The following is a 16131-nucleotide window of genomic DNA, read 5'->3' on the forward strand; positions in this document are numbered from 1 at the left end:
TGTCCCCACGCTCAGGTTTTATATAGCCCGCGGGCGCTCCCCCCGCGCCGCCCTGCAGGAATGTCGCTCCCCTTCTCGAGCCATATTTGGCTGTCGGGCACTAGAGCCCCCTCCCCTGGCCAGTTCGCCGCCTGGGCCCCCGCCCGAGTCCCCTGCGCTGACCAAAGAAGGAGCGGCCTGGCCCGGGCCCAGGTAACGCGGGCCGGGCCGTATATGGAGTGTGTCCCGGGCGGGTTGGCCCCTCCCGATCCTGCTCAGTTGCCCGCTGGAGGGGATGGGGTGGAGCAAGGGTCACCGCGTGCGCCTGTGGGTTCGTGTGTGCGCCTGCGCTCCCGGAGCTGCACCTGTCCGAAAGGCCTCTCCACCCGTGTCCGCTCTGCGCGCACTGGGCGCTCCGGCAGGCGCCTCCCACATTTCACTCCTTCTTCGAGTTTTTTACTCAGACCCCCAAACCCTCACCTGCGGCCATAGGGAGGAGGAAGCCGTGCCCAAGTGGTGGGCCTGAGAGGACAGGAGCAGCCACAGCCTGCGTCCCAGGCAGGGAAGGCGACCCTCCTCACCTCCCCAGTGAACTTCATTTCTCCCTGCCCACCCCTGAACTCCCCGTATCCGAGCGCTGACCAAGTCGGCCCCCACCTCCACCGAGGAGAGGGCCACCGGCGGCGGGAGGGCGCGCAGCTGTCGCGGGGCGGACAACTGGCGGCAGGAGGCAAGGGCGGAGTGGCCGGGAGGAGGAGAGGGTCTCCCGCACTGGCTCTGGCAGCGCCGGGCACAAAGCCAAGGCACTGGGAGCTGTCCGCCTGGGTGACGCGCAGCGCGCTCAGGGATTCATGGAGTGAATTTTGGGGGTGGTCTCTCGGACCCAGCCGTCCCAGATTGCCATGCGTCTAGCTGAGCACCTACCCCCACATCCTTGGTGGGGCTGAGTGTCTCTCTCCTGGGGCTGAAAGGCAAGGGTCACAACCCACGACCCAGAGGTGGAAACGGGTGGTGTTCTTACTGGATGAGGCCTTGCTCGTCCTTCCTCCCAACAAGGAGGACAAGGACATTGCTCTCTAAGATGAGGAGCAACTTTTCCTTCTGCAAAGGCTGCGCACACTCATCTTTATATTTAGAGGATGAGGCCTCGCCAAGGCCAGGCTGCTTCCCAGTCCACCTTGGAGTCACCACCTACCGGAGCCTGCTGAAGCGCTTCTATTTATACCACTGATAGATGGGGATATGCCTTTCAAATTTTCTAGAAGGATTTGGATCCACTTATGGTAAGGCAGAGTGGAGGTCAGAGGAGGTTATCCAGTTGGTGCCTGTCTCACTTTTTTTCTTTTCTGGGGGGACAAGTACAGCTCTAACCTTGCTGTAGAAGGCACGAGGAGAAACAATTTTCTGTGATGAACTCAGTGACGTGCTGTAACATGTCACATCACTGATGTGGTGCAAGCCAGAATGGAATCACTCATTTTTCTGATGTGCTTACATGTTCCCAAAATAGCTGCAATTCACATTTGGCCGTGGAAGTCAGCAACTGGGACAGGTGTGGGTTCTCTTGAGGGATGTAAGAGCATATGTAACCCTCCTCTGTAGCCCACATCATGGCACCTCTTCCTAAAAATGATGCACGTCAGCTAAAAAATAGGGAGTTTGGTTAGTATGAAGCCTATGTAGTGAGCACAGAGGGCCAGTTAAAAGCTACTGTGGTTTTGTTTTTAGCTTTTTCAATTATTTTAGAGAATGGGTGAATGAATGACAACTCCATTTCGTTTCTAATACCTTGTGTCCTCTGTGTCAGTGGGCAACGGAGACACTAGAAACAAGTCACTTGGCAAATGCACTATATGTACAATATAAGGGAAATTGCTTATATTTTGCCCTTGAAGGTAGGAAACATGCTATCATTCACTGAAGACTTAAGAATTTGTTGACATCTTAAAGGGGAATGGAGTTATGAATATTTTTCAAAACTCTTGCTCAGACCAACCCTTTTAAGCTCAGAATGTTAGAGTCAAATATACATTTGAAAGCTATGAACAAAACACTCACACACTAATGGAGACCTGCTAGTGCAGCAAACCTCAGGGAGATGGCCTCCAGACCTCTGCTCTCTGCCCACGGTCAGGGCTGCTTTAAATAGTCTCTGCTGGGTCACCACGGGGCCGGGCTCAGTCCCATTCTGGTCTTGTGAATTCTCATTGGCTTAGGGAACGAGCGGGTGGAAAAGCCCTCTCCATACATGTACACTTTTGGGGAGCACACCAGTGCCCTGCTCTCGCCTGAGTAAGTGGGTTACTGCCTGCATACCCTTTTGAGAACCATCACCGAGTAAAGGTCAGCCATGTAGGGCATCTCCACAGAGCTCCTGCTTCTAAGTTTTCAGGTGCAGCCTCAGGTCTTGATGCTCTGACAGGGCCCTCCTGCCTCAACTCAGCCAGCATGCTCACACCTCCCTTCTCTCCAGCCTTGTCCTCTCAACTCCTCATATGTCTGTGTATCCCAGTCTTGCTCAGTATTCTATCAGATTTCCTATGAATTTAAACATGAACTAGTAAAAACACTTTATATGCTTTCATGTTGTTCCCATTAATTTTTTTAACTATCCTGAGGTAAATAAGATAGGTACTATTAATTTCTGTTTTAAAAATAAGAAAACCAAGGCTCCCTGAACTGGACAACACATCCCAGATCCCAGAGCAGCCAGCAGGCGAGCAGAGGCTTGGGCAACCCTTTCCTTCCACTATAAGTGGGCAGGGCGGGGCAAGGACTGCTTTCTATCTTCCTTTAATCCTCCCCAACACTTGGAATGGTTCTGGAAACATAACAGATCCTCAAGGGATGTTTTCCAATGAAGGGCCAAAGGCATCCTGAAATGAAGTCATGGCTGCTTCTGCAACTATCATCTATAGTCTCAAAGAGAATAGTGAGTGGGGCTGGCTGGCAACACTCAGTCAGACACATTTCAGTGACCAGGTGGGTAAAGGAAGAAACCAAACTCCTTCTCACAAGCCACACATCTGAAAACGTCACATCAACCCATGGCAGTCAGGAAGACGGCTTAGATCTTCTGCTGGGGGTCTTCTCACTGGGGGACTTGCTCTGCCTTGGCCATCTCTCAGGGCCTGATGACTCTACTGGATCCGTCCTCTCTCCTCCCCCACTACCTTCTTACACCCGATATAATGAACTAGTGAAAAGCTTGCGCTTTGGAGTAAAGCATATCTGGCTATGCTGACCACTCTGACTGGCTATGTGACCTTGGGCAGGTCACTTCCAGAAAGACTCAGCATTCTCAACTGAGGATACCACCTACTCCTTATTCCAGAAAGACTCAGCATTCTCAACTGAGGATACCACCTACTCCTTAAGACTGATTTGAAGATTAAAACTAGGTAAATGCTTGAGACATAAGAAACACTCAATAAATGGTACAGTATCTTTCTTCTAAGTGTTTGGAGGAGGTGAGAGGGGTGAGGAGGTACGAGAGGTGAGCAGAGGATATTAAAAATTATTAAAACTGTTCACTAAACACATATCAACGTCATCATTAACTCAGCAGGAAGAGCCAATGTAATTTTAAATGTATTTGGAGTGCACAAAGATTTTTGTACAAAGATTTATTCTTGTATTATTTAAAATGGAAAAAACCCCAAAAAACCTAACCACCAAAACCATTAACTCAAGTGTTTTAAGTTTGTTAAAAAGAGTGAGACAGAGGCGGAAAGACAGAGAACTTTTAAATAAATTATGGTACAGCCATATGGTGAAGTGTCCTGCAGTCATTAAAAAATGGTATCTTAAAGAATACTGAACACATGCATTCTCAAAGAGAGGGAAAAATTGGCTCTTGATGGGGAGGGGGGTGAAAAAATCTTAGATATTACAATGATTTGTGGCCTCGAGAGACCATGGTCCATAAAAAGATACACAGCATTATCTGTGGTATTAAACTTCACAAGGGTCGGTGATGGGGGAGTGGAGTGATTAGGAAAAAACTGTCTAAAAAGTCTCCTTAGGAGGAGTAATAATGAAAAACTGGCTGAGAAACACTGGATTAAAGATACATAGAAATATTCACAATCTCACATCAAAATAAGTAGGTTACAAAATATAATAGTATGCACAGTCCAAAACATTCTAAGATATATTTCAAAATGGTAACTGAAGTTATTTCTGGCTGGTGGGATTACAGGGGTTTATTTTCTTCCATATACGTTTTTTAAAAGTACGTTTCACATTTTCTACAGTATTTTTTTTTTTGAGGAAGATTGGGCCTGAGCTAACATCTGTTGCCAATCTTCCTCTTTTTTTTTTTTCTTTTTTCTCCCCAAAGCCCCAGTACATAGTTGTATACCCTAGTTGTAGGTCCTTCTAGTTCTGCTATGTGGGACGCCGCCTCAGCATGGCTTGATAAGCGGTAAGTAGGTCCTCGCCCAGGATCCGAACCAGTAAACCCTGGGCCACCAAAGAGGAACACATGAACCTAACTGCTATGCCACTAGGCTGGCCCTACAGTATTTTTTTAATTTGAAAATTATACAAGATGATTTTTTAAAATGTGCTTTGGTATTTAATGAGTGGATTTTACATAGAAATATGTAGAGCTATTCTCTCCTCAGGCATCCTCTGAATAAAATGTCCAGGAAGAGGTAGAGGGGGCTACACTAATATTTCTGTAGTTATCAGCCTCCAAATATACAAGTGTGTTGGGTCACAACAGAGTGAGAGCGAGTCTAACGTCACCACGGAGTGGCTTTCCTTCTGTTCGAGTTACTGGAGAAGACCATCTGCCTCAGAGGGGAAGTGTGCGCACACCCTGATTCCTACATAGCCCCAGCACGCTCAGTGGGTGATGCTTCAGGAAAACTATGATTCAGATCCCAAAGGAAAAAAGGAACAGAATTCAATTTTTAAAAGTTCTCTTCAAAAACAAAATCCCTAAAACAGAGGGTATCAGTAGCCTTTTACTTCACTAAGGATTTCAGCAGGTCTCTCACTGTGTATCTCAAGTTCTGCCTTAATCCTTGACACATTCACAAATTCTTACAACATTCCAATACACAACGCTGCTACTCATTATTAAAATCACAACCTTACTATTTGATTTAATGAAAGCCACAAACTGCAACTTTCAGAACAGCATTCAGAGACAGGAGTGAAAAAAACCTCTTCCAAATCAGTAGTTTCTCTTTCCTCAGAAAACAGGCTCACCTTTAAAGCACAAATTATAATTTGTCATTATCAATTACTCAATTTATATAAAAATCAATAATTCTTTGATAAAAGACTGTTGTAGAACAGATTTTTAAAATTTAGAAGAAAAAATTATTCAAAATCTTATGCCTTAATTTCACTATTACTGTTAAAATAATTTTTAAAAACTCACCCATTTTGGTGCTATAACTACTGACTCTAGGAGACAGAGCTAGAAGAGCGAGCCCTCTCCTCCCTCAAAGTAAGATCAGGATACGACACTCTGAGAGAGTGGTTTTACAACCACGGAATCAGCAGGGCCAGGGTCATTATCAGATTGGCTTTCCTGTCACACTAGGGATAATTAGGTTTGTGGTGGCATGTGAGGGTGGCACAATCCTGTGTCCCCAGAGCACATTACTACCTGACAGGATCATACTGGTGAGAACTGCTAACGTCTCTGCAAAACCAAAGCCTCATCTCCTAACACAAGAATTCAGTGATTTCTGATCCATCCTCTGACAAGCTCCTCTTCCTAACTCCTCTTGGCACCCTCACTATATTCCTAACCTGGACCCTGATGCTGTCCCACCACACAAGCTGCAAAGAGAAAAAGACTAGGCTCCTCATTTCCCCCCTTTGATTATTTACGTAAACAACTCCATTAACCCGTTCTCCTGAACAGGTCAAAGGCCGATTCACAGCCTGGAGGGCATGACGGCTGCACTTTGTGAAACAGGAACTGGACTCTCCTCACGGTATTTAACTGCTGACCTTTTCAGCCGCTGAGGTGAGTTGTTTAGCGAGCATTCAATTGGGCCAAGTCTGAATGTGCCAGCAACTCCCTGTCCAATCTCTGGTCCTTATTTAATGCCAGATAAAAACTGAGTGATGACATTGGTCAGGCCAAAGAAACTTTGAGAACCACTACTTTTCAGTTAAATCAGATGCTGTATTAAGAAAACCTATAATGCTTTCTAGCATTATGCATGCTTTCTATCAGTTAGACAGACCGTGGTAAAGCTGGAATTCAGTGTAAATCATCCTGAAAATACATGAAGCTGACTGAATCCCCATACTGAAAGACTGCAACTAATACTAATACTATACACTTATTATATGGAACTTACAGATAGGTTAGAAAGCCACATAAATATGTTTTAGTCACTAAAATACTTTCATTAATACTCTATTATTTATGTAGAAAACTTTAAAATTTTCCCAATGAATTAATCAGTTATCAAGCTCACATGAATTAGGCCCACTCTGTTTTATCTTTTAGTCCTATAATAAGTCAGCAAAATTTGACATTTATCTTACTAGATATTTCCCACTAGCCCTAACCAAGATAGATACCAAACACTCCAGATTCTCTTCAGTGCATAATATCCAGAGTCACAGCAATTTCAGAGACAATCTAGTGCAATTTTTTCACTTTTAGAGTTATAGAAATGGAAGCCTAGAAGTGATCTGTGCATACAAGTAGCCAGAACCAGGACAAGAACTCCAGAAGCCTGGATGGAGTGAGACTAACAAGAAAGAGTAGCAAGTACAGAAACATCAACTGATAAATTTCAGATGGAAAAAAGGAGGAGAGAAAATATCATGCAACTAAAAACTAAAACTATAGTTACACAGCTGTTTTACAGTAGCTCCAAATAAAGTATAAAAAACTCAGCAATACATGTTATAAAACTATAAACTTCTAGATGCTTAGGCCTAAAATTTTTATAACACACACAAATTTTCAGGAACAATGGCCATTTTTAGAAAAAGTTACATTTGTCCCTGGACATAATATTCATAATTTGCTTTCAAAACAAACTCAAAGTAAGGATTGGACTTCAAGCTTCCAAGCTGATCTGCTTGTAATAGGTCTTTCACCTCCGGTAGGTATTCGCTGAGCTGAATGCCTACAAACACAAACAGAGACAGGCATTTTTATTTTCGTGAAACTCTCAAATGAATTAAGATGATTGATGATAAAAACACCTGTGCTTCTATTTAAAATATGACGTCACTCTGCTATTGGGAAATACTCTGTTCTAAATTCCTTCCATCTGTCAAACATACTTGTAGGTCTAACAGTATGATATTCTAAAGAAGAGGCTGCTTGAGTGTTTTTTCCCATTAGTGGTCAAAATAGCCAATCTATTTAAAGTCTTTAATAAGATCTCAAATATTTTCATTTTTCTCCACAGTTAATCATTCCTCCAATGTGGAATTTTTTAACTAATAATCACTTGAAAACAGTTTTGTTTTTTTTGTGTGTGTGAGGAAGATCGGCCCTGAGCTAACATCTGCCAATCTTCCTCTTTTTGCTGAGGGAGACTGGCCCTGGGCTAACATCCGTGCCCATCTTCCTCCACTTTATATGGGATGCCGCCACAGCATGGCCCGACAAGCAGTGCATCGGTGCGCGCCTGGGATCCGAACCGGCGAACCCCGGGCCGCCGCAGCAGAGCACACGCACCTAACTGCTTGCACCACCGGGCCGGCCACGAACACAGTATTTTAAACAATTATACATTCACCTATTTGGGAAATAATTTAGCAGAAATACTGTCATGCAAGCTAGCTACAGTATCTCAAAATGTATTATAGTTTAAATCTAAAACTAGACAGGTGGAAGAATCATTTCTTCATCAGTCTTCTATAGAGTTGGAAAGCCAATGAGCACTGATTAAATGGATTTTTTAAATTGAGATCTGTGTCGTTAGAAAAAAGTATGTACAATTTTCTCATTTGATAAATAAAACTGGAGGAAAATTTTTAAATTAATAAGACAATATTTTATAATTTGTTATGTTACCATAAGGTTCTCAAAATCAAATACTGGGTTTTTTTAATACCCTCACACTGCCTAGCACCATATTTTGCATTTAATTGTAATATAATAAAAATCTGGGTTAATAAATGTTATAAGACTAAATCCAAAATATTTATGCATCATTTATTAACAATTAACATACTTTCAATAAAGGCTTTCTCTGTAAAATAGTATTATATTTGTGAAAATATCACATTAATTTCTGAAAGACCAATTCTCTAAAGAAACTTAACGTCTTACTTGACTTCTATTTTTACAGTGCACGCCCTCTATTTAGACCTAATATTTGATGGACCCTTCATTTTCTTTGGAGCATGGGTAGAAACTCGAATGCCTGCAGTGCTCTGGTAGGCAGCATGAGGAAGGTGGCCCAAGGGTCTTGGTAAACGTAGAGCCAACGCCCATCCAAAGGGGGCAGCGCTCATCAGCTCCAGCTGACTGGTGCCAGGTAAATATTTCAGCCTGGTGTAGGCAAATCTTTTGATTTTTAAGAGAAGTCAGAAAACAAGGCTTTGAGATATATAAATAAGAACTCTTCTCAAATATTAAATGCAGGTGATTAATTAGAAAAAGTTTTAAACTCCAGGTAATGATATGTGCATTTTGTTCCATATGTATAACATACTTCAACAATTTGTAAAAACAAATGGGAAAGCTCCATGTAGGTAATTCAAACATATCTGCAGGATGAATTCATCCCACAGGCTGAAGTAATTGTCAGGCTGTCAAAGCCTATGAAATACAATGTGAGGCTATCTACATCTCTCCACCTTCAGAATCTGTCCTTTAAAAACATTTATTGTTGTACATGGAAGCTATATTATTAAAAAGGTTCCAAAAATAAATGTCTTTGGCTTGCTGTTATAATAAATATATATCTTTTTAAAATATGTATTTATATAATAGTTGCTACTTGTTTTTGTCCTTTGGTCAAAATTTAATTCTTTTTGTAAAATTGTAACTTTCTATTCCTGTTTTCCATCTTGATTTATAATCTAAGAATAGCAAAAATGGCAAAGTCGCCTTTAAATAGCACTAAATACTTGATTAGCCACAATTCAGTTCTGCGGGACTTGTACGAGAACTAACTTCATGGAAAGCATCAGATTTGGGTCCAAATGCCTTCTAATAACCTATTAGGCTCAAGTGAAGAATCTCTATAACAGTACAGAGAAACCAACCATATCCAGTTATGTCTTCAATTCCAAATACAGAAAAGAAAAAGCTTTATAGATATATTTTAGCTCTTTCTGAATTTCAAGTATGTTCAAGCAAAAGGTATCTTCTTTTGCTACATTCCTTTCTTCATCATTTAATTTTTATTTATTTTTTGACGATGAAAAGGCTTAGTTAACCTTTGTGTTATTTGCTCATCTTTGAAAATGAAAGCACTCATTAAATCTACTGTCAGTGGGGGTGACCAAGTTTCCATTTTCATAAATAAAAGTCCAGGTCAATGCTGAGGCAAGTTCCAAGTAATCTAGTCATACAATTGCATTTACACTTGACTAGTTATAAAAGAGACTAAAAATCTGAAAAGTAATGCCAGGAGATCAACACAGATAGGCTCTAAGATGAAAGCTTCTGGAACGCAAACACTGAGAGCTGACTTCTCTTCAACTTCAGAGCACTGGTGGGTGTGGTTAGTCCCACAGTACTTCTCTGAGACCCCCTTCATTTCACTTGGTTAAGCCAGTGAGTCTAAAATACAGAATTGCAGAATAGAATCTATTACAGAGGAGTTGGGGCTATGAATCTGCAAAATAATTCTAGGCATTCAAAGAACAAATATTTACTGAGTGACGACTATGTATGGGGTACTGGGCTGGACATGTTTTATGTAGATTAAATAATGTATCTTGGAGATATTTGTATGGGAAATTTTCCAATGTGTGTAAATGTCAGTGTAATGAATAAAATTCACATCCATTTAGAAGGACTGTTGAATTTAAAATAGCTTTTTGTCATTATGTATTTTTTCCAATTGGTATTAAGGAGACTGTCCTTATATTTGAAAAGATTGGTAAACACTAGGTTAGCCTATTTTGCACACTGCCTGAATTTAGCATCACATATTTTGATCTAATAATTCTATAATAAATATGAGCCACACTTGTTTTTATGTATAAAATGTGCAAAATCTCTCATCGCTAGTCTAACATTCTCCATATAGTAAGCTCCCAGTAATATGAAAAGAAGTGAAAGTCATCTTTCTTCCTGAGAATAAGCATTTTATCTGTAAAAGCTTCTTTACCTATTTATATCTTGATCAGCAAATGGAATTTTGCTCACTTCTTTGGGTACAAAACATAGGCAAAACATACTCCCTTCTTGTTTCTTTTTTATTTTGTTCCTAAAATGAATTTTTGAGTGTTAATGTCCAAAATGGATTTGTAAAAACATTTTGTAATTTGTTCTTAAACATGGTATGGCCAGTTTAGCAGGGGGTATACCAAAAAAGTTTATATCTCATTTCAAGTTTTCAATCTTCACAAGAGTGAATTGAAAAACTAAAGGAAACGATTACTTCTTTCATATGGATTTTTGGTATCACAACCACCATTTGAATCCACTCCTTGTCTGCCCTGAATCAGCATGGAGACTTCGTCCACTGCAGTCACCCAGGACCCACGTGGATGGAGACTTCACCTTGACACACGCTCCCCCAATTGGAGGAGGAGGAAAAAAGCCCTTTCTTTACCATGCAGCACTTAATGAGGAGAGTACGCTCTAAGAAATGCATCGTTAGGTGATCTCGTCGTTGTGCGACCATCATAGAGTGTACCTACACAAACCTAGATAGTATAGCCTACTACACACCTAGGCTTTATGGTACTAATCTTATGGCCCCACCATCATATATGGGGTCCGTCACTGACTGAAATGTCATTATGCAGTGCATGACTGTATTTTAAACAAATCTTTCTAATTCTGAGTATGATACTGTTTAATCTTAAACCACTCTGGCATTTGACACACTGGCAAATCCCCATTATTCTAAGATTTCTAAAACTGAGGAGTGATATCATAATTTCCAATATTAACAAACCACTTACCATCTTTTAAAAGTTTCTGTAAGATTTTCACAAATATACTGTCTTTAGATACTTCAATTGGATCATCTTTACCATCTGAACTGGACCAGCTAGAAAACAAAATCACCGTGAAGGGAAAATGAAATCATGGACAAATCTAAAATAAATGACTTCTGTTTGCTATTGTGGTTTTGTTTTGACGGTGGTAGGGCAGTGGAGAATCTTGAGTTCTGCGATACTGTTTCAAATTATTTAAATAAGGGAGCTTTAAATGTTAGATATACTTAGAGTCTCTATATTAGATATAAGATGCTACACATAGGTAGCTATTCACCCAATATAACTATCATGTATTTGATGTCAAAACCAAGTAGTGAGGTATCTTTCCCCCCAAAATTCTGTAAGTAACTATCTAGTAAGGACTCCAAAGTGGGATCTTTCAGAGTAGTTACAATAGTTACAATATGTTATAACATACTCTGTTTTTCATAAAAGTAAAACGGCAACCAGCATCCAGTACAATGCTAAGTTTTCTTTAGTTGAGATTATCTACTACTGAAATACAAACACACAGAACCACTGCTTCGTAGTAACCAAAGAACATATGACACATGATACCTTAAAGTTTTTAAACAAGAAGCCAGGACAAGGAATTCCACAAATGTCAGCATACTTTTTTATGATTAGGAAGGAGAATCAAGTAGGCAGAGCTAGATGCTTCAGAGAGTGACCTCCAAGACCAAATTTAACAACAATTTTAACTATTTGGGAGTGATCAGAGGAAGAAATGCTTTAGTAAAAGTAGTTCTACTGCAATTTCTCAACACCACAGGAAAAAGGAAAACTGTAAGCAGGGAAGGCTTTTAGCACTCAAGTCACGGTCTCTTTAAAATTCTTTTCCTGGAAACAATCCATCCTCCAACTGATTATTCTCAGTCTTTCTTTACCACTACCTAACACTACCATTCCCATGATGGAAACTCTCCTCTGCAGAAAGGAGATGACTGAAAAAGAGGTCTAAATAACTTAGAAGAGGCCACTGATCCTCAAATTGTCATAACTTTTTAAAAAAAAAAAAAAAAACAATGTAGCCTCAAGTCTTGTTTGGCAGAACTGGCCCGACTTCAGTGAAAATAAGGAACATACATATTTCTGTGCAAACTGACAGTCTATATTTTAAAATCAAAAGTAGAGCTTTATTATATCAGTGGCCCTTAATCCTTAAGTTATTCCTTAATTATTGAATAAAAATTTTAAGATTATTAATGCAACCATTAAAATTTTCATCATAGTTACAGTACAATTAGGTTAAAAAATCATTTATTTATGATATCATAATCTTCCTAAAGAGTCCTTTTCCAAAACCATACCTTAGATTCATGCTATGAGAACTTACTTATCTCTCTGAAGAGCTATGCAAAGGATTTCCAGTTTTAGGTCATTTATATTTACATCTTCCTCCTTCACAGCAAAACAAAAAATCTTCATTAAGTTCTGATTTTAAAAAATACATGCTTCAATTTGAGTTACGTCAACTCCTAATTCTGCATAAATATTATTGCTTTACTTTAATTCATAATTTTAAAAAATTTCTCTTTCTTCAAGATGTTAATGCTACTCAAAAGAGTAAGCCAATTAATAATCTTGTGTGAATTAGTTTCTGATTATTCTGTGAAAATCTGACTTTATCAGGAACCTTGAGATGGTTAAGATTTTAAACAAGGTAATGTAAAAACCAACACGTTTTTAAAATTTACCAAACTACTTTCAACTGCAGGGCCAACTATTTATCCTACAGAATTTTCATTATAATCTTTTTTTTTCAAAGAAGGTAAAACAGTTCTTAGGGTGAATACTATGAAGAATAAATTGATAAAGCAACACATTAGATTGAGAATCAAATAATAACAATAAATGAAAGGGAAAAAATATCTTAGGACTTTGAAAAGCAGCATTTTTTATTTGTGCATGGAAAAAGACATCTGGCAATGTGTGAGAATTACCAGGAAATGGAATCTCTTGACAGCTTTTCTAAAGAGCTATATGTATTCCAGGAGTTAGGGGTAGCTAAACTAGACAGTCTTTTTTGTTAACACATTTTCACAATTGGCTAAAAGAGGTATTTTTTTTCTCTTTCTATATGTATTCAATTCTACAGAAAACCATATATAAATTGTGACACTCGCCTGTGATCACCTCAAGCGATTTGACTTACCTCATCAATATATTCCAGCAGGTCCAAAGCTTTCTTGAAATCATATTCATTTGCTCTTCTGTTTTCTTCACAGATATATAGCTATAGTAAGTTAAAATAAGGTTGAGGATTATTTTAAGTAATCATATAACCAAGACTAGAGAAAAGAAGTCATTATGTCTTTCAAGTAAGTTGTAGGTATTTTTATAGTAAAAAACAGTGTCAAATTTGGAAATTATACTCCAGTTACCTCATAATAAATTGTCTTTTAAAATATGCATATGTTTAATCAGTAATTAATTTGCATAACTTGGTATATAGACCTTTAAAATGTCAGTAAATTTATATTCTTAGGTTCAAGATAGTATACACATTTCAGTATTCTTTTGAGCATACTCTTTGCAATAAACTGCTGCCTTTGCACTTTTTTGTGTGTGTGAGAAAGATTAGCCCTGAGCTAACATCTGTTGCCAATCCTCCTCTTTTTGCTGAGGAAGATTGGCCCCGGGCTAACATCCGTGCCCATCTTCTGCTACTTTATATGTGGGACGCCTGCCACAGCATGGCTTGATAAGCAGTGCATAGGTCCGCGCCAGGGATCCAAACCCATGAACCCCGGGCCACCAGAGCCGAGCACATAAACTTAATCATTATGCCACTGGGCCGGCATCAGCCCTTACACTTTTGAAGCTGGCTATAATGCTTTTGAAATGTTTCCCTTTCAAATAGTTTTAAAAAAATGAGACTGGGGCAGGCCCAGTGGTGTAGTGGTTAAGTTTGCTTGCACCGCTTCAGTGGCCTGGGGTTCGCAGGTTCAGATCCCAGGCACAGACCTACACACCGCTCATCAAGCCATGCTATGGCGGCGTCCCGCATACAAAATAGAGAAAGATTGCCACAGATGTTAGCTCAGGGACAATCTTCCTCAAGCAAAAAGAGAAAGATTAGCAACAGAGGTTAGCTCAGGGACAATCTTCCTCACCAAAAAAAAAAGAGAGACCTATGATGAAGCATGCAGTTGGTCTACAGTTTACTTAAAAAACAGGAAAACAACAACAAAAAAAAAAACAGGAAAACATAGACCAACATGTTACCAGTGGTTATCCCTGATTGGTTAGATCATAGCTGACTATATACTCATTTCTGTATTCTTCAAATTTCCTGTAATTTTATCATTAGAAAAATACTTGCCTTATTAAAAATATCAATTTGAATTTTTCCTATCTTCTTTTTCCAACTATTTAAAATATAACAAATTTCTTTTTTTTTTTTTTGTGAGGAAGATCAGCCCTGAGCTAACATCCGTGCTAATCCTCCTCTTTTTGCTGAGGAAGACTGGCTCTGAGCTAACATCTATTGCCAATCCTCCTCCTTTTTTTTTTTTACCCCAAAGCCCCAGTAGATAGTTGTATGTCATAGTTGCACATACTTCTAGTTAGTTGCTGTATGTGGGACGCGGCGTCAGCATGGCCAGAGAAGCAGTGTGTCGGTGCACGCCCGGGATCCGAACCCGGGCCGCCAGTAGTGGAGCCACGCGCACTTAACTGCTAAGCCACAGGGCCGGCCCACAAATTTCATTTTTAAATATTGCACATGATCCTTTAACAGCAAAAGACAATACTCAAACCATTTCAGAAAAAAACTATCTACTTGTTTTCATTGTCTTTTAACACTTAAAAAACAATACTTTATTTCATTGTTTCTGAACATCTTTTTTCTCCACAGTGTTAAAATCTCTAAAATTGGAATGTGGTATTAAAATTGATGGTGTATCACAGTTGGAATGTGGTATTAAAATTGATGGTGTATCACAGTAAAACTGGCACTACTTTTTCCTTCTCAGTGATACATAAAATAATGGTAAGTCTTACAAGCAACAGCATCTTAGATTTTTAAATTAAATATGCTATTATTAGGAAAGGCCGTTGTGAGCTCAATTATAGGAAATCTGTTACTAATAATGGGTAAAATACTTAAGTTTTTTAATTGTTTGCTTTCTTTTTAACATAATTAGAGCAAATTCAAGGTGATCCTATGACATCACTCTTGTATTTGAAATGCTTTCTTGAAAGGAAAGAAGAGAAGTAAATTTAAGGCTACAAATGTACATAACACCAAAACTATCTTATCTAGGCTGCAGCCCATAACCTAGCGATGGCCTTAGGAACAGGTTATGTTGCAAAGGAAAAGGGAGAGGACTGTACATATAGCCTATGTAAACCAGTTCCTTAAACTATTTTTCTTATGGAAGAGCCTGAAATGAATCTCATGGTACATAGTTGTCCTATACTGGAAAAGCAAAATACAAGTAATTTCTTCTGGTCACCTGGATAAGTATCTTTAGGAACAGGTGGAGATATATGGGCAAGCAGAGGCTGATCCATTGCTTTCTGCTAAGTGGCATCCTGCTCTCAAACAGCTTCCAATAACTTATTCTAGGGGAAAGTTATCAAACAGGAACTGGAAAGATGACCCCTCTTAGGAACTATATTACATGGCCCAAGAAACACCGGGGATGTTTTGAGACAAAGAAATGGTGCAAGGATTTGAAGCACATACGCCAATGAGTTGCGGTGCAGTCAATACTGGCATTGCACTGAGACTTAGCTGTTTTTCCGCTAGCAGTTGTTCAGGTAGGGTCTCCTGGTGCAGTAGAAAGCGCTCTTGCTCAGCCATTTCTAGAATTCAAAATGAGAGGGAGTAAACTTTCACTTTTGCTCTGTCATAAAACAAATCTGAATTCAAAAAGAAAAACATCTCTAAAGGGAATCTCATCACTATTCAATGATCTTAGAATGTTATTAATTCTGCTTCTTCTTGATTCCTGATTATATTAAAGCATATTCATGGTTTGCTCTAAGTCATATGAATTATCACAGAAGCCAGAAATA

At 39.5% G+C, this 16131-nt stretch overlaps 1 protein-coding gene across 1 annotated transcript in view; it reads right to left on the bottom strand.

Annotated features, from left to right (window-relative positions):
• Positions 1-3557: 3557 nt before the first annotated feature.
• Positions 3558-16131, bottom strand: part of NUP133 (nucleoporin 133) — a 53052-nt gene continuing 40478 nt past the window's right edge. The window contains exons 22-26 of the mRNA XM_058543071.1: positions 15800-15918; positions 13262-13342; positions 12443-12507; positions 11068-11156; positions 3558-7094 (exon numbers count right to left, since the gene is read on the bottom strand). Of these exons, the coding sequence (XP_058399054.1) occupies positions 6958-7094; positions 11068-11156; positions 12443-12507; positions 13262-13342; positions 15800-15918 (491 nt within the window). The 3' untranslated portion in view covers positions 3558-6957. The remainder of the gene's footprint in view (positions 7095-11067; positions 11157-12442; positions 12508-13261; positions 13343-15799; positions 15919-16131) is intronic.

The sequence above is a fragment of the Diceros bicornis genome, chromosome 6 (assembly GCF_020826845.1).
Source record: "Diceros bicornis minor isolate mBicDic1 chromosome 6, mDicBic1.mat.cur, whole genome shotgun sequence".
In the NCBI taxonomy this organism is placed as follows: Eukaryota; Metazoa; Chordata; class Mammalia; order Perissodactyla; family Rhinocerotidae; genus Diceros; species Diceros bicornis.